This window comes from Zootoca vivipara, chromosome 2 (assembly GCF_965207765.1).
Source record: "Zootoca vivipara chromosome 2, rZooViv2.hap1.1, whole genome shotgun sequence".
Lineage (NCBI taxonomy): Eukaryota > Metazoa > Chordata > Lepidosauria > Squamata > Lacertidae > Zootoca > Zootoca vivipara.
This window is the reverse complement of record NC_142584.1, coordinates 5,523,031-5,546,391: the sequence shown is the minus strand read 5'-3', so window position 1 is coordinate 5,546,391 and position 23,361 is coordinate 5,523,031. Positions and strand designations below refer to the sequence as shown.

The 23,361-nt window shown below is 43.8% G+C and overlaps 1 protein-coding gene across 3 annotated transcripts in view; it reads right to left on the bottom strand.

Annotated features, from left to right (window-relative positions):
- LOC118077832 (uncharacterized) overlaps positions 1-23,361 on the bottom strand; it is a 117,994-nt gene that overhangs the window by 6,704 nt on the left and 87,929 nt on the right. For all 3 annotated transcript variants that reach the window (XM_035101564.3, XM_088661229.1, XM_035101583.3), the window contains 21 exons: positions 21,432-21,521; positions 20,394-20,447; positions 19,984-20,091; positions 14,892-14,999; positions 14,584-14,637; positions 14,338-14,391; positions 13,879-13,986; positions 12,875-12,928; positions 12,726-12,779; positions 10,804-10,857; positions 9,614-9,667; positions 9,251-9,358; positions 8,362-8,415; positions 7,539-7,592; positions 6,265-6,318; positions 3,712-3,765; positions 3,041-3,148; positions 1,549-1,602; positions 578-631; positions 383-490; positions 211-264 (listed from right to left, as the gene is read on the bottom strand). In XM_035101564.3, coding sequence (XP_034957455.2) covers positions 211-264; positions 383-490; positions 578-631; positions 1,549-1,602; positions 3,041-3,148; positions 3,712-3,765; positions 6,265-6,318; positions 7,539-7,592; positions 8,362-8,415; positions 9,251-9,358; positions 9,614-9,667; positions 10,804-10,857; positions 12,726-12,779; positions 12,875-12,928; positions 13,879-13,986; positions 14,338-14,391; positions 14,584-14,637; positions 14,892-14,999; positions 19,984-20,091; positions 20,394-20,447; positions 21,432-21,521 — 1,494 coding nt within the window. The remainder of the gene's footprint in view (positions 1-210; positions 265-382; positions 491-577; positions 632-1,548; positions 1,603-3,040; positions 3,149-3,711; positions 3,766-6,264; positions 6,319-7,538; positions 7,593-8,361; positions 8,416-9,250; positions 9,359-9,613; positions 9,668-10,803; positions 10,858-12,725; positions 12,780-12,874; positions 12,929-13,878; positions 13,987-14,337; positions 14,392-14,583; positions 14,638-14,891; positions 15,000-19,983; positions 20,092-20,393; positions 20,448-21,431; positions 21,522-23,361) is intronic.

Here is a 23,361-nt window from a genome sequence, read left to right as displayed (position 1 = left end):
GAGGGACATTGGAACAAAAGAGAGGCTCCTGGGAACCCATAAGAATGTAAAGGCTGGCAGACTGGGGAAGAGGATCTGGGTACCAAACAGAGCCTCATTTTAGGCATCACTCTGGTGAGGTTCTCTTGAGAAACGTGCACAGAGATCTGAATTGTCACGCATTGGAAACTGACAAGAATCCAGGATGAAGTGGTTGGTGGTGGTACTTACTGAGAGGCCAGGAGATCCAGGTGGGCCTGGGGGCCCAAAGGGTCCAATGATTCCCTATTGAGGAGGAGACAGCATCAGCACCGAGTGTTGGGAGGGCTCTTCCCAGCCAGAGTCCCTTTTCCCAGCCTTGCTCCCAACCCCCTCCATCTGAACACAGCTCCCATCTACTCACGGGGTCGCCCTTGGGGCCTGGTGTTCCCTGGTTCCCTGGCAGCCCCTGGTCACCTTTCTCACCCATCTCACCTGGGGGGCCAATCAACCCAATGAGTCCTGCATGGCCCTAGAAGGAAAGAGGAGAGATTTAGGAAGTTAAGGGGAGGAGCCAGTTGCTTGTTCCCACCAGGAAGCAGGTGCTGCTCACACTCACCTTCTCTCCTTTGTAGCCGGGATCACCTTTAAGGCCTGGGAGCCCCATGGGACCCTGTGAACAGAAGAAGAGCTCCATCAAGAACTCATCTGAGCTTCCGGACTCAGTGCAGGCCACAATCCAGTCAGGAATCAGGAGTAGGGTTTCAGATAATTTTGCCTTTTTATCAAATTGATGTGACTGAAATTTGACTCACTTGCTTGACACGAATTTTCATCCATGATGGCTGCTTCACATGCACAAGTCATCAGCTCACAGCTGCCCATGGCTAGGGGAATTCAGCCCAACTCGGTCCTGTGGTGTAGCTTTAGTAACTGCTCAATCTGAATGAGCGGCTGCTTTCCTCCCTTGCTTTTTTTTCACCACAGATGCCCAATGCTCATAATATGCAAAGCAAACTTGGGAAACTTATTCCACTGCCAAACTGCTCTTTTTTTGTAGTTCCAGGAATATGCTTCTAGCACTGCTCTCTCTCTCCCCCCCCCCCAATAAATACCCGTGTAAGACCCTTTCTATGGTGGATGGGGCCTAGTAAAGGAGTAAAGGTAAAGGGACCCCTGACTGTCAGGTCCAGCCATGGACAACTCTGGGGTTGCGGTGCTTATCTCGCTTTACTAGCCGAGGGAGCCGGAGTTCAGCTTCCGGGTCATGTGGCCAGCATGACTAAGCCACTTTTGGAGAACCAGAGCAGCACACAGAAATGCTGTTTACCTTTCTGCCGGAGTGGTACCTATTTATCTACTTGCATTTGACATGCCTTTGAACTGCTAGGTTGGCAGGAGCAGGGACCAAGCAACGGGAGCTCACCCCATCTCAGGGATTCGAACTGCTGACCTTCTGATCGGCAAGCCCTAGGCTCTGTGGTTTAGACCACAGTGCCACAATCAATAGCTTCAATTTTAAGAGTTCCAGAAGAAGGGAAGCTGTTGTCTGATTGTCCTGCCTTGGACCCTCCATTTCCTGCCACTCACCACAGGCCCCGGTGGCCCTGCCTGGCCAGGCGCTCCCAGGAGACCTTGTTCACCCTAGGAGAGAAAGAAGTGCAAAGTGAGAGGAAGCTGAAGGTGGGGAGGGAGAGACTACAAAAAGAACGCGTATGAAGTCAAAGCAGATATAGTGGGGTTGACATGGGGATGGATGAATGGATGGAGGAGACTATTTCTAGTCTGTGCTATTTCTGCACATTAGTCTGCAATTCTTAAAAAAACCCCACCTCTATATACATTAAAATATGTATTTAAACACATAGTGTTAAACTCCCCCCCCTCAAAATATACATTTTGAACTGCATTTTTATATGTTTTAGAGCCAAGAACCAAGCTGGAACATTCAGGAAGTGTGAAAGCAGATGACTGCATTCTGATCCACATATTAGTCTGGCAGATGCAGATCAGGTCAATTTGTATCGGGATTTGCAAAGATTGTCAATTAAGGAAGCTTGAAGAATTGAAACACACACACGAAATATATCTCTAAATAGGTTGAAATCTAAAGAAGGTGTGTGTGTGTGTGTGTGTGTGTGTAAAGCAACTACATGCACAGCTGGAGCTTCCTTTGCCATTTTTTCACTGCTTCAGTTCCATCAAGCTGACAAAACGAACTGCTTTAAAAAGATAACACGGCTTCCTTATTCATGCATCAACATCTCTGTTGAAACAATGCCAGGCAGCTGAAAGGGATCTAACAGGTACCTACAGAACCGCCTCTCCTGGTATGCCCTGCAGCGGACCTTAAGGTCCACAAACAACAATATTCTGGAGATCCCGAGCCATAAGGTGGCTAGATTGGCCTCAACTAGGGCCAGGGCCTTTTCAGTATTGGCCCCAACTTGGTGGAACGCTCTCTCACAGGAGACCAGGGCCCTGCGGGATTTGTCATCTTTCCGCAGGGCCTGCAAGACAGAGCTGTTCCACCTGGCCTTTGGGTTGGATTCAGTCTGACCCCTGTGTTTTTCTTCCTCATGGTTTGGATTTATGGACTACTTAAAATGAGGCTGCATTTAAATTTTTAAAATTTAATATTTTATTTTAATCTGTATTTTAATTAATTGTTTTCTTTTCTTTTATGTCTTATTGTAATTTTATTGGTGTTAGCCGCCCTGAGCCCGGTTTTGACCGGGGAGGGCGGGGCATAAATAATTTATTATTATTATTATTAACAAACTACCTAGTCTGTTCTCTCCTGAAGACTGGGATTGTCCCAAAGTGAGGATTCTTTCTTCGACCCTCCCCCGGCATCTTGCTCATTGCCAAAGATCTCTTGGCATTAGAGAAATGCTGCTTTTTATTTTTTAAAAAAAAGAAGGTAACTTAACTTCACCTGCTGCCTGGATTTTAAATATAAATGCTTCTGTTGAAGAATAGTTGTCCATTCTCTTTGTTGAAAAAATGATTGGGGTCTGGTTTTCTAACTACCTTCATCCTTTACCCAGACATTTGTTATCAAGTGAAGGAAAATACTCACAGCAGGACCCGGAATTCCACGTAGACCTTCTGAGCCAGGTCGGCCTGGGGGTCCCTGCGGACCCACAGGCCCCATCCTCCCCAAGGGTCCATCTGTGCCAGGCTCCCCCTGTAGATGGACAGAAAGGGAAATATATCAGCACTGTTCTTCGTTCCGCCTGGTGCTGGATGCATGCAGGCAGCACTGTTTTCATTCCCCTGCAGTTTCTCTTCTGCCCAAAGCTGTTACTTGCCTCACTGTCTGTTGTGGCAAAGTTACATAACTGATGTAAATTAAATAATTGTTCCACTCCTTTCATGTCAGTGCAAATGGAGAAAAAATGAAAACGATTACATGTCACTTGCAGACTAAAGGCAACAACAGTGAATATCAATTGTATTCACTGGATTGATTTCCATTCCATGCAGTAAGCGGTCACCAGCAATTCCTACTCCCATTTCCAATTCTCCAACACCCCTAATAAAAACTTAGAGGAGGGTTGCTTAATTAATCCAAGGCTGATTCAGGTTTCCAGCAGATGCAAGATGCACCATACAGCAGCGGCTGGCTTTGCACTATTATTTGAATACTATAGTTATGCATCTTGAGTTGAGGGACTGAATTCCACAAAGGGAAACAGGGGAAGGAAAAAGCCCAGTGGGAAATAAACCCAGGACAGTGTTCTCTCTTACCTTGGCTCCTTTCTCACCCTGTCGACCTTCACGGCCAGCTGGCCCAAAAGGTCCCTGGAACAGAGAAAGAGAATCACTGCATAATATGGTTTGATGAGCAACTTTCCTCCCCTCCTTCTAGAGAAAGATTCAAGCCCTATTCATTCTCAAAGTCCTATTCAATCCAATTATGTTCTGAACATATGCTTTTTCAAAAATTAAAACATATTGCCAATTAGAAACCAACCAGCAGGTCAAATGGGGCGCCATCTAAACCTTAGTGGAAACACATAGCCCAGGGAATAGATACAGGAATACAAATAAGAAAAAACAATGATGGAATTATAATGATAGAAATATAATTAGTGATGGAATTATAGTGGACTGTCCGCACATCTATTTCTCTTGAATACATTTCCCAACTGAATTCCTGGGGTGTATGGGTTTCTAGAACCACTCGAGTGATACTAGTTCCCACCCTGCCCTTAGATCATTTGGGTTATGTTACTAGGTTCTTGAAGGGACCCAGGTGGCGCTATAGTTAAACCACTGAGCCTAGGGCTTGCTGATCAGAAGGTCGGCGGTTCGAATCCCTGTGACAGGGTGAGCTCCCGTTGCTCGGTCCCAGCTCCTGCCAACCTAGCAGTTCGAAAGCATGTCAAAATGCAAGTAGATAAATAGGAATCGCTACAGCGGGAAGGTAAACGGTGTTTCCATGTGCTGCTCTGGTTTGCCAGAAGCGGCTTTGTCATGCTGGCCACATGACCTGGAAGTTGTACGCCGGCTCCCTTGGCCAATAATGTGAGATGAGCGCGCAACCCCAGAGTCGGTCACGACTGGACCTAATGGTCAGGGGTCCCTTTACCTTTACCTTACTAGGTTCTAGTGCATGGGAAATCAGGATGGGTGATGAGCTAAAGTTGCCAAGCAGCAAGGGTGCCAACTTGAATAAAAAATATATTTTTTGGGGGGGGGCAGGTAAGCCTTGCCCCACACAATCAATCACATGACATGGTGCATGCACACCATTTGAATGGCAATGCCTATCAACTGGTCGGGGGCTGGCCCCCTCAAATATTTTATTGGCCGGCCAAAGGGATCTCAGCCCATAGGAGTTGGCTCCTATGCCAAGCAGGCACCTTTGAATTTGTCTGGCAGTCCCCCTACTCCTGGATAGATAACCAGAAATTTATGAGAGTCTTGCAAGCCCTGAATTAGGTGACAAAGAAGTAAGTAATGTCAAGCAGAGTGCAACACAATGGCAACCCCATTGCCAATTCAAGAAGGTTGGCACTATTTGGATTAGGAATCCTTAAATGCAGGTTGACCCTGAGGAGAAAGGTCAGCCTCAGTTATTCACATAAGGGCCAGTTAGCACCAGAGACAAGAAGGCTCCCAAGCAGTCTGGAAGATGCAAACAGCTGCATAAAAAGGTAAGTGATCTTTAACTGGACAAATGTAGCATTGAGGGCTTGGGACTTTAATCTTGACTACCCAGACCATCGAGCTCTAACAGCTGCTCTGGGCCAGCACCTCCTCCTTGCCTTTGCTGGATAACTAAGCATGGTCCTGAACCTACCAACTTCTAAATCAACACCACAGTCCTTGTCCAGGGTCCCTTGACCTGAGGTTTTACATCTATTCTGGAACCTACTGGTCTCAGTCTTACTTGGAGCATCAACTCCTCTCAGATGTATGAAATGCAAGGGATCAGGGCACAGATTGTGTGGAAGTATATGCCACAGGCTCCCCCTTTGTGGATGTGGCAGGAGAGGAAGAATGAGCACACAACGTCAGAGGCATGGCCAATAGCCCTGCTCCCTCTTCCCTGCATTAGTGGGCACTATGCATGGCAGGGAATAACTGAAGAGGGCTCTTGTTTTGAATATATGTAAGTATTAGTTAATCTACTCTCAAATTCTGCTTTAGCTGCCTTACAACAGACACCCAAAAGTAATTAAATGAAAATGCAAACCAATGTATCATCTGAACAGTCTTTTGGTAACAAACTTTAGAAAAAGACCAAATGTACAGAGACCTTAGCAAGGAACAAGGGCTCATTCCAAGGCTGGATCCATGACCTGTTTCAACAAGAAGCTCTGGAGCTCTGCACTAAACCTTTTGAGTTCTTGGACTTGAACACCTTTTTTTTTTGCAAAGTTTGTTCAATAACATGTATTTATTAGGCCAGGATTCTATTTTATGTTTAGTTTTTTTTTGTTATGGACAGGTCAAATTCCTTATGTGGGCATGCACCTGATGTGCAACAAAGTCACACATCTACACAAGACGAAATTGTCCATCATTGTGCAGGATTCCTCTAAAACCATGAGATGTAGGAGCATGCTGTTAAACCAAACAGAAAACTGACAACCCAAATCTCACGAGTGATTCCTTCAAAATCATGCTCCTGAGTTAAATAGAGCAGCCTCCCAAGTATTTATATGTGTAATTTCAACCAAAAATTTAAATCCTTTGGCATTTATTTAGAAGGCATAATCTATGTAAACAATGTAAATGAGAACGTGCAACTTCTTAGACTTCCCTCTCACTGGAAAGGCAGCCCGAACGTACCCTCTTTCCTGGTGATCCAGGAGGACCTGGCTCCCCAGAAGCTCCAGGGGGTCCCTGAAAATAAAACAGAGCAGATTATTCTTTCAACCACCACACCATTCAGGTGAGGGATTACTGGTGGGAGAGACAGAAAATCTCTTGTAAAATCAGCACAATCCTCTACATGTCGAGTCAGAAGTAAACTCTATTGACCTCAATGAGACTTACTCTCCAGCAAGTCCCATTGCCAGTGTCTACGGGAGTGCCACTGTGTGTAAGGATACCAGAATGTTGAACTCGGGCTTGGCAGAGCAGGGTTCAAATCTCCCCTCAGCCATGAAGCTCACAGGGTGACCTTGGGTCAGTCACCATCTCTTAGCTTAATCCTTTTTATACCTACTGCCCACTAATGCATCTTTCTTGATGGTAAAATTTCCCTACCACCCACCAGTGCTCAATCAAAGGAGGATTCAGCTTGTGCCGTAGAACCCCCTACCGTCCACCTAGAATCCTGAAATGCCCACTAGTGGGCGGTAGAGACCAGGTTGTCAACCCCTGGCTTAATCTACCTCACATGGGTGTCATGAAGATGAAATGAGGAGGAGGAGAACCATATACACCACCTTGAGATCCTTGGACAATTGAGGTGGTACATAAATGTAATAATAAAAAAATTAAAAAGATGACAGTCAGTTACCACATGAAATTATATTACTTGCCTTTATATTTGCACCAGCCCTAGGTAACAGTATCAAGCAGGTGTGGGAAAACTTTGGACCTCTAGATGTTGGGGAACTACAGTTCCCATCATCTCTAGCAAGCATAGCCAATGACCAGGGATGATGGGTATTGTAGTTCATCCACACCTGGAGAGCCAAAGTATCCCCACACCTGGTATAAAGTGAGAATAATTGCAAAGAGTGAAAGCTTCCTACATCACAGATGTTTAAACCAAGCATCCCCAAACTGCGGCCCTCCAGATGTTTTGGCCTACAACTCCCATGATCCCTAGCTAACAAGACCAGTGGTCGGGGAAGATGGGAATTGTAGTCCAAAACATCTGGAGGGCTGAAGTTTGGGGATGCCTGGTTTAAACTCTTTGATGAATGTCAACTTACCATGTTTCTTTGGGTAGAGTAACTACAAGGCAAAGCAGTTTAACTATGCATTGAAGCAATACCCAATGTATGCCACAAACTACAGACAGGTGCTGTTTGGCTACTGACCCCAGATATTTTTTAAGAAGCCGAACAACATAACCAATGCAATGATAAACTTATGCCTGCCATACTCACTGGAAGTCCAGGATCCCCTATATCACCTTTCTCACCAGAAACTCCATCCAGACCCTTGAGCAGAAGAAGACAGAAGCAAATCAGAACCTATCAATTCTCATCTGGGAACAAGTTGCTTTAAATACAGAGAACTGCAACAAAATGTTGCAGCATTGAGTGCTCTAGTTCAGGGTTCCAGCCAGAAGTTCAGCTAATCATGCCTTCTGTCAGAACGCGCCATTCCCTTATCCCTCAGTTTTCTATTTTTTTTTGTTTTTATAAGATATTTATTGATTTTATAGCAAACAAAAACATACAGAATATAAAATACAAAAACACACAAAAAAATTCCAACTTTCTATATCTTAATTCAAATCTAACACTGTTGACTTCCTTATTCCTCCTCCAACTGTGTTACATTGTAAATCATCTTTAGTAATTTCTACATCTTGTCCTTAAACTTATTTTCCATTTTAACTAAGCCTTTTTTCTATTATATTATTGTATCTTAACATATATTTCAAATCCTTTTCCAAACTTATAACTACATCTAAATATATTTACTCCTCTACATTTTATATTTCTACAGCCTCTTCCCTCAGTTTTCCATTTTTGGTTCCAACTAGTCAGCATTTTGTAGTCACCAAGCATGCTCAGGTCTCACTGGGCTGTTCTCCCCAAATGCCTCCCCCCCCAAATGATTTTGATATTTAAGTTTTCATCCGATGCTGGAAACTGAGAAGTAATGTCTTCAAGACTTTTCTCATACTCCAATAAACTGGTATCCATCATCCGAAGCCAGATATCAAACATGCAGAGGCTCCTTTCAAAATCAGATACTCACTGGAGGACCAGGATCTCCGGAAGGGCCTGGGTCACCTGGGAATCCTATCGGACCCTGCAATGAAGGGACAGGAGTGGTGAGCACCAGACTACAAAAAGCACAATTTCTCTAGAGAGGAAACCTAGAGAAGTCCGGGTGGCACACAGGGGTGAATCTACTATGAAACTAATGGAGCTTAAGCTTTAGGGCCCCTAATCTTGGAGGGCCCCCAGAAACAACTATAGTCTACATTGCTTAAAAAGTGTATCATGGATGTATATTATTCTGTGAACCACCCTGAGATCTTGTGATGAAGGGTGGTATATAAGTTTAGTAGGTAAATAAAAATAAAATACATAACATTTCCCCAATTTTCATCCCCTCCATAACTCAAAATTTATAACGCATAGAGATTTTTTATCCACATCAGTGACTTTGACATGTGAGGTAATCCAGTTCAGCAATTTTAATCAAAATCTGAAGCGTAATCGTTAATTTAAAAAAACACCCAAAATTTGTGGTGATCTGTTGTTGAACAACCTTGTTATTGGTTTCAAAGGAGCCCCCATAACAGTTCAAGTTTCAGGGCCCCCGAAATGTAGGTCCATTACTGATTGCACAGTTCACTTTGTGATGGATTCCTGCCTTGAGCCAGAGGTAGGAACAAACGGGGTTTTTTGTCTCTTCTAGTACTATTCCATGGCTCTTCTCTGAGTGTCTCTTTGAAGCTACAGTATAACTCTGCTCAATGGGACTCTGTGGTGCCAGTTTCATTGGAATCTGTTATGAACATAGGACTGGGTGATCAGTAGGGCCACAGAATTTCTTTGCAGCTCTTTGGCAGCTAAAGTGACACATCACTGAAGACAGTAGCCCTTGCCATTTTTTAATTCCAAAGCCAACGACTCACCAGGTTCCCCTTGGCTCCATCCTCTCCTGGGGGGCCCTTCTTGCCAGGGGGCCCTGCAGCTCCTGATTGGCCGGAATCTCCTTTTTCACCCGCATCACCCTTCACCCCCTGCAAATTCACACAGAGAGATGCCAATCAGATGGGGGTGGGATTTGGGATGGAAACAGACTTTGCAAAAGTAGCTTCTCATGCTGCTCTTTTAAACTTAGTAAAGAGGGTCGCGTCTCTGCTAAGTGACTCAGCTCCAGCGATTTATCCAGCCTTAACAGAAGTTGGGTTGGAACAGGCATACTCCAGGAGAGGTACGGGGTGGGGTGGGGTATTGCATTCCCCCCAGTTTCTCTCCCAAACTCAGCAACTCACTTGCCGGCCTGGCTCCCCTGGAGGTCCAGGGTCTCCTGCTTCCCCGTCTTCACCCTAGAAGAGGCGAAAGAAATGGAAATCTCAGTCCAGTCATGCTGCTCCCCAGTTCCAACCTGGAATGTCTTTTCAGAAAATGTGCACTGACATATTAAAATACCTCCATCAACACAATTTTTTAAAATGAAAAGACCCAAGGGCCTACTGACACCTTTTCTGGATGCTTCTTTTCCTATCTGATAGGGTTGTAAAGAAATATGGTCACAGAGCCAGCTATTCTATGAGCTGGTCTCTGCTAAGAGAAGGACGCATCTCTCAGGGCTCACCCATGGCTTATCTTGTCCTGCTAAAGCTGCTCCTTAGCACTCAATTGGAGCAAGCAGCAATTCGGATTTTCCCTGGATTGCCATTTGTTCTGATATTTCGCTAAAGAGCAGGTTTTTCCTTGGAAAGGAGCAGGGCAAGGGGGGAAACCATAGACCCATGCCTAGAAAGCGCGGGTCAAGCGGGAAACTGCTCAGTTCCCATTTGTAGCAAGAATGACATGGAGGGAGATGTGATTTCTCTGATCTGTTTCAGATGCATGGTCATTCTGGAAATGTTAATCAGGAGATTGCACTTGCATTCATGCAAAGTGTGCTTCTTGTGTGACTCTGCAAACACAGCCTTCTGTCTCCTGAGGCAAGTTTCAGCCCAAGCACCTCTCACTTTGTAAACTGAGCATGGCTCTTCTGAGGACGCTTTCCCTGTCTCCCAGTTTAATTGTGCACCTCATGACCCCCAATTTGCTCTATGATTTTCTCTCCACATGCCAGCATCTAATGCACACACATAAACAACACTTACAGCCCCTTTAACACCTCCAGCTTTCAAACAGCTCCCATTTTGTGCTTCCTAAAACATACTGCATTTTCTCTGTCCTACTTAACCCACAGTTCCCTGCACCTGGCAAAATACTCTGCTGCTGGAGAGAAGATCATGCTGCTGGTAAAGAATCCAGACATCTCCTTACATTACATATTGAAGGATGGGCTGTATATATAGTTGATGTTTTTCTTGTAGCCCACTATGCAAGCACCCTAGAGAAAAATCCCATGGCTCTTTCAATGCTCTGCATCCTGCTTCCAATCCCTGAACTCACCACGAAGTGCACAGAGCAGCTCTCATCCCCTAATATCTTGGCTTCGACTTACCTTTTCACCAACAGCACCTGGCTGTCCCAGCCCACCAGGTTGCCCCTGTGGGCCCTGGAACGAAAAGAGACACCTTAAGACAAAAGCATGCCCTAGACGACCACAGTGTCATCCCTTGTCAAATCTTACCACTTGTTTGAACAGTTCAGAACTTTTTCCACCCACCAATACTTAACCAAAAATCTTCTATCCTCCAACTTAACTCATTCACTGTTAGCTTCCCCCTCGGACTCAGAGAAAATAACCGACACTTATTATCTTTAGCCCTGTTTCAATGTGATGTTCAATATATGCAAAAGATTTCCTAACCCTGATACTCCTCCCTATGCATACAGGTTGTGGTATAGAAGCTGGAATCATTTCAATCTTTGCAGACACTTCTGAATCTGGGCACTTGCCTAAATGCTCTTGGAGGTCCTCATGAGGTTACTTTACATCAGGCATTCCCAAACTGCGGCCCTACAGATGTTTTGGCCTACAACTCCCATGATCCCTAGCTAACAGGACCAGTGGTCGGGGAAGATGGGAATTGTAGTCCAAAACATCTGGAGGGCCGAAGTTTGGGGATGCCTGCTTTACATGCTATTTTATCCTAAACAGCTGCTCCTCAATAGTTGCAGCTAATGAGATCTACTGGGTATACTCTTCTGGTGGTATCATCTGTCCATCAAATGAGTACAACACAGGCATGTGAAAAGACATTCTTGGTGGATTTTTATTTTTATTGATTAAATTTGCTTAGCAGTGCCATTGATCAAGGGGAAGGCTGATTTTTAAAATCATTAATTATTAATATTAATTCTTAATAATTATAACTATTACCTTGGCTATCATTTTAGTTATATGCTGGGTTTATTGGCAAACTTCACTAATCTGATTAAATTATTTATTTTCTACCTTTAGATCTAGAGAACCTCCAAGAACCCATGTTTTATGGTTCTGTTTATATTGCAGCTAGAGCTATTAGAACGATGGCATAAAAACCCAATCAATAAATACCATGATAACCACCCACCACTTGATAATGGTTTGAAGTTGTCATTATAACTTCATTTAATGGTCAATTACCACGCATCATTACCGTGTAGAGGATTACTCATGCTGTGATAAGTACATCATAACTATCATGTAAGCAGAACATGTGACCTCACCACAGGGAATCAATGCACTCAGAGCATAGGATCATAGAATTGTAGAGTTGGAAGGGGCCATTAGAGTCATCTAGTCCAACCCTTTGCAATGTAGGAATCTTTTGCCCAACGTAGGGCTCAATCCCACAACCCTGAGATTCAGAGACTCATGATCTCCCAACTGAGCTATCCACATCTCTGGCATGTGACACAACAGGGGTAGATTGAGGTGGATACACACTATGTTTTGGTTTGTTATCTGTCCTGCCATTTTATGCAATCTATGGGTGTGTGTTTTTAAAATAAAATCATACAATCAATTCATAGTATTCCAACCACAGTGGCATCAGAAATCCTCACATCCTTCGCATCAGCCTCTGGGCTCAGACTCTATATAAAATCAGAAACAACAGAGTTCCATCCATCCAGCAAATTCTGGTCCATATGCTGGTGCTCCTACCATTCCCCAGAGGAGGAACGAGTCCAGGAAGTGTCTATCCAGGGTGTTTTGACTGACGAAGAGGCCCTTTTCCATTCCAGCTGTCATTAAGAACTACAGTGTAACTTTAAGAATGCATGCCCGAGTTTCCTTGTTTTCCTCTGCTCTCTTCCTCTCCTTTTCCTTTTATGTTGGGTCTTTTAGATTGCAAGCCTGGGGAGCTAAGACTGTTATATTTTTAACTACTCTTATGCAAGCTGCTGTAGGAGTCTTATTGGCTAAAGAGTGGTGTCATAATGAATAAATAAATTCTGCCCCATCTTGCTTTATATAGTTGAAAAAATGTTACTCACATCGCCCCCACTGGGACCCTGGGGGCCTCGGGGCCCTGGAGCTCCTGGTGGGCCCTAAAGAGAGGCCAGAGAGAGGGGGGGATGAGATTCACAACAAGGCACAGGCAGATGACTCCAGAGCAGGTTTAGGTGAAGCAAAGGAATCTTACCATTGGGCCAACATCGCCACTCTCGCCCTTCTCCCCTGGGGGGCCTGGCATCCCCTGTGAAGAAAGCACACACACACACCAAACAAAGTAAGCAAGTGTAAAGCATTTCCACCATTCTGCTGATATTCCTCTAGTCTGGCTAGCACTGATGAGAGTTCAAAAGACATAATCTAAATATTCAGAATTCAAATGTGAATGCTTAGTCTTAAATTTCAGAATTTATATCAGGGTTCTTCAATCCGGGGAGAAATTTCAAATTTGGTGGAGAGATGTGTGTGCCTGTGAGTAGTTAAGGTCCCTGTGGTAAGATTCAACTGAGTGAAACACTTTTTTAAAATTTAGAAATTCAAATAAGAAATTTTGAATTTTTACTATTGCAAATATAATTTTTTCAGCAATCCACAGTTGTGAGACCATTTATTTAACCCTCAACACTTAGAAAAAAACAAAATATTTTGAATTTCATGGAATTTACAGAATTAAAAATTTCATACAGAAATTTGCCTTAGCTTTAGTCACAGTCCCAAGTTCCCTACAAACCATTTCTAGATAGCCTGAAACCTATTGAACAGTATGAGATACAGGACTCCTCTTGCAGAAATATGATTTATTAAATGTGCCAATACAAATGGAAGTCAAAAACTCTGTAGCTGCTTATAAATTAAGACTTCGGAAGCAGGATGAAATAAAATCCTCTCACCTTGAAATCTAGCACGCGGGAAGTCATACAAAATGTATAATTGGCTTTATAATTGCTATATATTTGAATCTGAATTGTAATTTGAGATTGATAAAATGTTGTTTATATTGGATTTTAGTAATAAAAAATTAATAAAAATTATTTACAAAAAGAGAGAAATAAATCTACTGAACAAAGCTGGGGAAATCACTGAATATTACTTTCATTCTCACTGCAAGAGCTCACTTAAGAAGAAGTCTAGTCATTCCAAGGTACCGCCAATGAAATAGTTTCATGTTGTCTAACCCCTGGCTCCGGCACTCACTTGTAAACCAGATGGGCCACTAACACCTGGGAATCCACGGGCTCCTTCATCTCCTTTCTGGCCAAACATGCCCTGCTGCCCTCGGCGCCCAGACTCTCCATCCGCTCCCTGTTAGCAAGACACCATGTCAAGATTCCCATGTCAATCAACATCCTCCATCTCTTTTTAGTAGAGCCAAAAAGTTGGGATTACAGAAGTGGAAGGCATCACACTCAGCCTAGTCTCTAGTATTTAAGCATATTGTGATGTCCACTAACATCAATCAGTGCTGCTTAGAGGTCCTCTGTTGAGTAAGAAGTATTTTCATTTTGTTAAAAAACAAAAACAGATGAAAGAAAATGGTGATATGGGAGGGTAGTTGAGCTGTGCCCAGAGGACTAAGAGAGGGGACAATTCTTTCTATAAAAGCTTTCTGAGTATATAGGCCAGTACAGATTTTGGCATGGAGTCAATACTTACTGCAGGGCCTGGATGTCCAATAGGACCCTGGATCCCAGTAGGTCCTGGGGGACCCTAAAAGAAGAGAAAGAACATGATACAGCAATGCTCTCCCTAGTTATTCTCTCTCCTTTCTTCTAGTTTCTTTCAAAAGATCTCCTTCGTCCAGTTAATAAAGAATCTATAAGCAATCATGGCAACACAGTTTAAGGGGTAGCAATGCCAGACAATACCCTGAAGTCTGCCAGCCACCTGCCTCAAACTCACCGCTTCTCCTTTGTCGCCCTTGCTTCCCTTTTGTCCTGGGCCACCCATCTCTCCCTGCAGAAAGAGGGAGAGCAGAATGAGAACATAGAGCATCACCATGGGAACCATTGCTGCAGAAACCATTGTCAAGCAAAACACCGAGTCCCACTGAGTCAAGTCTTGGCTGGAGAAACCAAGGCTGTGGAAATCATTGCTAGGGATAGCCAAGAATCTGTTCTCGGGAAACAAAAACTGGTCTTTGTAGCTGTATGAACCCTGAGCAAGTTTCCCCTCCTCCTCCAAATTCAGGCGGAGTGCAGGCTGCCTACCTTATCGCCATCTTCTCCAGCAAGTCCTGGTGGTCCAGCTGGGCCCGGAAGACCCAATGGGCCTGGGATTCCATCATGGCCAGATGGGCCCATTGGGCCTCGCTCACCCTGGGAAAGTGGAGATACGAATGAGGGCCGGGGGGGGGTAGGACAGAGAATGGCATCGGGGTAAGTACATGAACAGTCTTCTTCTTTTCTTCTTTGGTGATCACTCGTGGCCAAGTAAGATTGTCTTCCATGAACAATCTTAACAGTGAGTCTGTAAGTGACTGTGGAAGCCAATTCTGGATCCACACGTCCCTCCACCATGGGGACATAGGTTTCCGGGCAGGAGTTGATCACAATGAGGGTTTGCCTTTACCTTTATGAACAGTACCAGGAATATCACACAGAGGGCATGGAGACTAGTAGTTTGCAGGGACCTTAAAATGTCTTGGGCTATGTCTGCTTCATCTGACTTTTTCATTACTTGCTCTAGTGAGTGTAAGTATTTATGGCCTTAACGACCCATAAATGTAGGATCTCCCTCCTCCCAGCGTACAGATGTCACAGCAGAACTGTTTAACCCTTTAGCAGCTCTGATACTCCTCACAGTGAGTTCTATAGGTAGCTCATGTAATTCACAGGGAATTGTGTGTCCTGTCCTGATGAGCATTCCACTTTGACTTCTTTTTAAAAGTGCTGATGTTAGCAACCTATACAAGCAAATATTAACCTAAATGCACCTGTTTACCAATATACAGTGGTACCTCAGTTTACAAACACAATTGGTTCCGGAAGTCTGTACTTAACCTGAAGCGAACTTTCCCATTGAAAGTAATGGAAAGTGGATTAATCCATTCCAGACGGGTCCGCGGAGTACTCAACCTGAAGCGTACTTAACTCGAGGTATGAGTGTAATTGGTTCTGGAAGTCCGTACTTAACCTGAAGCGAACTTTCCCATTGAAAGTAATGGAAAGTGGATTAATCTGTTCCAGACGGGTCCGCGGAGTACTTAAACTGAAAATACTCAAACCGAGGCGTACTTAAACTGAGGTATGACTGTAATTGGCCATTTGGACAACTGTTTTACAACACCCTTCCCACTCACTGACTTTGGCACCCACCTTTGCCTATAACTCCTTTTCCTTTCTTATTAACATTTTCCATTGGTAGCAGTGTGACACATCAAATCTCCATCACTGAACCTTGTTTCCTGTTCTCTTCCCCTCTGACACAACACTCAGATACACACTGAAACATCTTAATGTTCTCTTGAACTTATTTCTTCCTTTCTCCTTTTTTCTGTTTTACACAGCTCAGTCAGATTTGGAGTGGCTATCAAAGAAGTTTGTGTGCACATCTGCTTTGCCTAAGAAACCCTAAAAGGGACGTGGGTGGTGCTGTGGGTTAAACCACAGAGCCTAGGGATTGCCGATCAGAGGGCTTCCGGTTGACCGCGCCATCTTGACCAGTCGGGGGTCCGTTCAGCGGAGCGGACCTCGGCGCTTCAGAGGTGGAGGGGATCGTTCCAGCGAAACGAACCCTCCTAAAAAGCCCCAAATCGAGCTTTTGGGGGACAGATTTTGCCTGGCGGCGCCATTTGCGGGGTCTCTCCTCCCTGGATCGGCTTTGTTTAAGCCCCCGAGAGCGAGGAGGTGATCCGCGGCGGACAGGCTAAGATTGCTACTCTGAGAGCGCGAAGCTGCGAGACTGGAAAGTGGAGGCGGCCAATTCTTCCAAGAAAATTCAGCAAAGTTTGGACCATGAGTAATTTGGTTCTTTTTTGGAATTTAAATTAGGAAAATTTGCTTAAAGAAGAGAGGTAAAAAAAAACACGGAAGTCGACCTCCTTCTAATGATGGCGGAAAGAAGCAGTTAAGAAAGAAAATACCCGATGCCAAGATAATTTTGGACTTGTTTTGTTTATGTATCTTCAAGAGCTAAATTGGAATCCCCTTCTGCGGCAGGGTTAAGGGGAGAACGTGTGAATTTTAAAAAAAGTAAAGTCTCTTATCTCCGCTGGGATCAGCAGCCCTGACGGACTCAGCAAGATCTGTGAGAGGAGGGAGAATTGAAATAATGTCGATACAATGAACTGTAAGAACTACCTTTGAAATTTCCCTCTGGACAGTTACAATTTGGAAAAAAGTAATAGATTCTTAATTTGTGGATATATGGTAACCAGTTGGGAAAAATGGCGATCGCATGAAGAAAAGTAACCACTTCCCGTGCACTGGAATGATACTGTGTCCTTGAGAGGAACACAAAAATGTCAACACACGACTATTCAGCCGGATTCAAAGAAAGAACTCTGAGACTCCTATGGGAACTTACAATTGGAACATATAAATATAATGTGCAATTAAGAGAAATGAACCAACTTCTTCAAGGGGACAAGGGACAAAAAATGTTGGATGAAGGGATCAAAGAAGAAATAGATGGATCTCAAGAATTATCTCAATTTTCGGATCAGGAGGAAGTTTGTAACGAGAAGAAAGAAGAAAAAGTTTTTGAGCATGCGAGCCGGAGAAAGGATGCCCCCCTGGAAGGGGGAACACAAACTATGTTTGGACTTCAGAACTCCCATGGGAAACAAAGACAGTTGAAGTGGATTAATTACATTGAGTGGAACATAAAAATAAGAAAAGGGCAACAGGGAGGGAATGGAAAATCTGGATATGTAAAATATTGCAGGAAGGGAGTGGGGTGAATGGAAAAAGGTTTTATGTTTTAAGGCTGGCTAAAATGGTTTTGAAACTGGTTTTTGGTATATGGATTGTGGAATTTGCTGAATCAAGAAGGGATGTGCCGTGAACAGGGGGGGAAGAGGCTAAGTTAGAAAGCAAGGATATAAAATGGAATAAGAAAATAAGATATAGAATTTATAAATTCATGAGAGCTCTTGCAGAAAATTTGGGCAAGGGAGGGAAAATAGATTAGTGAAGTGGTTTTTTTTTTCTTTTTAGATTAGAAATGAGATTATTAGTATAGCTGTAAAAAATGCATTGGAAGAAATAGCTGGGTGTTCCAAACTACCCCTGCGGGTCGTCTTTGTTCTGGGGTCCCTTGGTGGCAGGGGGGGACTACCGGAGTGGAGGGGGACAAGGGGAGGGGGAGATCCAGCTGAAAAAGAACCATTCCTCGCTCCTCTCTTGCACCCCGGAAGACCTCGGTGGCAGGGAGAGCTCTGGGGTGCGGGAGGAAGGGGGGAATGGAAGGAGATATATAATTAAAATAAAATTATAGATAATTGGAGTGAATGGCTAAATAGATAAGGATAAATTAAATAGGATTAAAAGGGTTGGTGAAAAATGAGAACTGTAAAAGTAGATATGGCAAATGAAAATCATTAAAGGGGGGGTTTGGGGGAAGCCCAAGAGACAATGTTTAAGAAGGAAGATAAGGTTTAAATTCGCTTTTTGCTTTTTTTTTCCTTTGCTTTTTGATGTTAATGTCTTGTTTTTTATTTTCTCTTTCTTGTTGTGTGTCCTTTTTTTCTTCTTTTTTGGATCTGTAAGTTTGGAAAGACAGTTGGGTGGATAACCGCCTACTCACCTTCTTGTCATCCTGGGGCCTCTTGGTGGCAGGGGGAGGCTCTGGGGGGGAGGGAGGGAGGGGGAAGGAGAAACCCAACTATAAAATGAACCACCTTCGATTGTCCACTTTCCGGGGGATTCTCTTGTGGGAGGAGGGGGCTCTTGGAGGGTGGGTAGGAGAAGGTGGAAAATATGTTATGTATGTTTATGTTTTTTTTATATGCAAAATCAATAAAAATCTATTTTTTAAAAAAAGGGATTGCCGATCAGAAGGTCGGCAGTTCGAATCCCCGTGATGGGGTGAGCTCCCATTGCTCGGTCCCAGCTCCTGCCAACCTAGCAGTTTGAAAGCACGTCAAAGTGCAAGTAGATAAATAGGTACCGCTCCAGCGGGAAGGTAAATGGCGTTTCCGTGCGCTGCTCTGGTTCGCCAGAAGCAGCTTTGTCATGCTGGCCACATGATCTGGAAGCTGTACGCCGGCTCCCTCGGCCAATAAGAGATGAGCACCGCAACCCCAGAGTTGGTCACGACTGGACCTAATGGTCAGGGGTCCCTTTACCTTTACCTTTTTAAGGAACCGTAAACTCCCCATCCAAAAATTCAAACAATAGCCTAGTCAGTGTGAGAGGAAGGAATGCTTTTATATTCAATCTTAGTCTTACTCAGACTGACTGAAACAACTTGAGTCCATTAATTTCAATGGCTCTATTCTGAGTAGGACTTAACTGGATATTAATTGATCACATGAAATGCTGCATATGACAAAAAGACGGGGGGATCTTTTTGAGAACTACCACAGGTGGCACTGGCTAGGAACGTTAAATATTTCAGATGGAAGAAGACCATGGTAGGGAAAAGGATTAGAGGAGGATGATCTGGCTGAAAGATTCATTTATGGTGCAAATAAAAAGCAGAGCTTAAGGTTCATCCCTGGAACCTGTGAAGCAGTAAGAAAGACATGTGTCTATACAGAATGGCTTTTCTCTACCAATGCATGACCAAAGACAACCTGAGATTGGGGGTGAGGGGTGACTAGGCTACTATATCATGGGGTCAGGTAGAGGTGGCAAGTTCCACCCAACATGGGGAGGGACTGTTGACATTGTGACATTGTGTGTTGTGACACACACAAGGCCTGGCGAGGCTTGTCGCTATTGCCACAAGGCCCAAGCCCTCAATATTGGGGAGGGCTCAGCCCCATCCCAACAGACTTTGGGGGCTGAATACACCTCAGACCTATCGAGTTGGCAGGGTCAGGGGTGTGGCCTCCTGAATGGGTTGAGGCATGGGCATAGCCAAGGGGGAGCAGGGAGGGGGAGCTACCCCCCTAAATCAATAAAAATATATACCTAACTGAGGTTCGCCCCCCCCCCTCCAAAAAAAACCTGACTATGCCCAACTATGCCCATGGGTTGAGTCATGAACTTTTCTTTTTGAAAAAGTGTGCATGCACACGAAAGCTCATACCAATGACAAACTTAGTTGGTCTCTAAGTTGCTACTGGAAGGAATTTTTAAATTTTCTTTTTCAGTGACTGATCACTGATGGCATGGGAGTGCGACTGATACATACCGGTGCCCCTTTCTCCCCTGCTGGGCCAGGAGGTCCTTGGTTGCCCCCTCGCCCGGGCAGCCCAATACCCCCAGCTGCTCCCGAGGGGCCACGCTCACCAGGGGAACCCTGTTGGAAGAGAACAAATATATATACCCATCTCCTTCTTTGGAGTCCTCACTACTCTAGGTCTCTTTTTGGAGGCAACCATCATCATTACCAAACCAACGCAGGCTGCAATGTCACTTCCAAGCATTCCAGGTGTGCTGCAACAAATGTTTCCCTATCACAGCCCTCCCCAGCCTAGATGGCACTGTGTCAGGAAGGCTGCTCTACCTCACCAACCATTGACACTACTGTGCCCCACAGACCACATATTTGAGGACTCCTGTCTTCCTTGTAAGCCCCAAAGGAAATGCCAGCCTACTTACTGTGGGACCTTGAGGACCAGGAGGCCCTTCAGCCCCCTTCAACCCAGTTGGTCCCTGTGGAGAAAACAAAACAATCGATTAGGGAGGGTTCAGAATTGTCCATCTTTTTGAGACCTGAAGTGAATGGATGCAGCTTCAGTGGCAGAGCACATCCTTTGTACACAGAACGTCCCAGATTCCATCCCCGGCCATCTCCATTTAGGGCTGGGAACAATCAATATAAACAATACTTAGATGGGTCAATGACCTGAATCAGTCTAAAGTAGCTTCCTTTGTTTGGTTTCTTGCAAAAAGTGATTTAGGCTGAAAAGTCAGATTGGTTGCGGGAAATCTTGGGCAAGGGAGTTCCTCCTCTGGGGTCAGAAGGAAAGAATAGCTAACAGACCCAAGCCAAGGTTTAGCTAACTTCACCCTAATTGTGAGAGCAGGAATGTGCCTCTATCAGAGTAAAAACAAAAACAAGGCATTTGTATTTGTGCTTCTGCTTCATTTCTAGGTTCATACACTATGGCAGGTTTTCTCCAGATGTTGTTGAGACTCCAGCTTCCATCAGTTCCAGTCAGCATGGCCAAAGGTGAAGGGGGATGGGAGCTGTAGTCCAGCAACATCTGGAGGGCATTACAGTGGCTATTTCTGCACTACAGGGAGAGTCTCTCACCAGAGGGTGCAGTATGCCAAAAAGGGAGACTGAAGGGTGATGTGAAAATAGCTCTAAGATATAAAGGAAGTACATGGTGGGCTAAGTGCCACATCTTCCTCAAATGTGGGCATGATCTCTATGTGTGCAGATTGCTTGAGCTTGATTTAGGGAGAGGTGTGTAGGCAGCATTTAGAAGGGGAGAGGGCTGCATTGAAAACTTCATAATTTGAGGTTCTTGGTTTAAGGAGGAAGGTGATAAGGGAGACACACACATACTGGCTGTTTATAAACTTTTTGCAGGATATGCCAAAGCTGCAGCTTCTGCTCCATATCCAATGGAGTAACACCCCCACACACCCCCACACCAGTCCCTTCTCACCAGTGTGACAAACACTTACAGTCTCCCCAGCAGGACCTCGAGCCCCAGTGAAGCCTTTCATTCCAGGAGGGCCATTTTTGCCTGGGATGCCACTATGTCCAGGATCACCCTAGAGAAAATAAAACCTGGTTACTATGCAGGGAGAAGGAAAGAGGTACAAAATATTGGGAGAAAAATTATGCCCTCTTTGTCCATCGGCATGGGGAATACTTCTGTCCATATTAATATGGGCTGGTTTAATTTTCCCTCCTGTATAGACCATAAAGGATATCAGATGTCTTCATGCATGTGTACTTTGCACACAGTCTCATTGCACTGGATTTTGAGGATTTCAGGCTGCAGAAATAAATTGTTAGTTCCCATGTAGGCTATTACCGAAATGCTAAAACTATATATATATAAAAGCAGATGCAGCACTTTTGCAATATACATAAAATAGATCCATTGACATTAACATGGATGTCCATGTTGGGACTACAGTGGTACCTCGGTTTACAACCACAATTGGTTCCGGAAGTCTGTACTTAAACTGAAGCGTATTTAACCTGAAGCGAACTTTCCCATTGAAAGTAATGGAAAGTGGATTAATCTGTTCCAGATGGTCCGCGGAGTACGTAAACTGAAGCGTACTTAACCTGAAGTGAACTTTCCCATTGAAAGTAATGGAAAGTGGATTAATCCATTCCAGATGGGTCCACGGTGTTTGTAAACCAAGGCGGTTGTAAACCAAGGCGGTTGTAAACCGAGGTATGACTGTACATGCTTAAGAGATTTACAAAAATATAACAGTGGTGTGACACCTAAGGCTGCATTTGAATGACCTCTGTATAAAATAATAACAAAGAAATAAGGAAAATTGGTACGATACGTTGTAAGAATGTATTAGAAAAGATGAAAAGATGAAGGTAATAATCATATGTACATTGGATATTAGAAAATTTAAATCCCCAGGAGTTGATGGGAAGTCTATTACACATTAGTAAGAACATTTAACAAAAGAGACTGTTTAAGATTGAATCAATTTTTATTTGTATATTTACATAAGATTACTTACACAAGATCATTTTATGTTTATATAAGTTTGTTTTTGTTATGTATGGAACTTAATAAAGCATGGAAAACTTTTAAAAAAATAGGAAGAACTTTCCAACAGTTAGAGCTGTTCAACAGTGAAACAGTCTCCCTCAGAAGGTGGTAGACTCTCCTTCTTTGGAGGTTTTTAAGCGGAGGTTGGATGGCCATCTTCTACAGATGCTTTAGTCAAGAATCCTGCATTGCAGGGGGCTGGACTGGGTGACCCTTGGGGCCCCTTCCAACTCTACAATTTTATGATTCAATGAAATCTCAGCCTTCATAAATTAATTTAAATTAGCACTAGGCATTAAAAGATCAGTCTATTTCTTGTTTGTCAGCAATATCAAAAGCAACACAATGGCCAGAAACAATTACAATGTGAAAAACTATATGGAATGATTCAAAACATCAAAACTAACAAACTGAAGTCTCTCAAAGCCTCTGAAAGGCCTTAAATGAATCACGGTGCCAGACCTTACCAAGCGGAGAACAAGCTGTGAAGCTTCGTATAATCAGCAAATGTCCAATTCTGGTGTCCAACTCTGAACTCTGCTGAACAGTGTTTCCAGATAACAACTGTTTCATTGAATTCTTCATCAGCCAATTAGTTCAAAACTCATAAGTAGAAATATATGTAATTTCCTCATTAACCAATCTTTTTTCGAATAGATATAATATACATGTGAATGAAAAATACTCTGGAACAGTGCTCACGCAATTATGTAGTCACTGTATTTTTCATTCGAATTAGTGTTGAACTGTTTTGAATCATTCCATAAAGTTTTTCACATTGTAATTGTTTCTGGCCATCATGTTGCTTTTGATATTGCTGACTCATATTGTGCAGCACAGGGGTTTGTTTGCTTGCTGTTTCT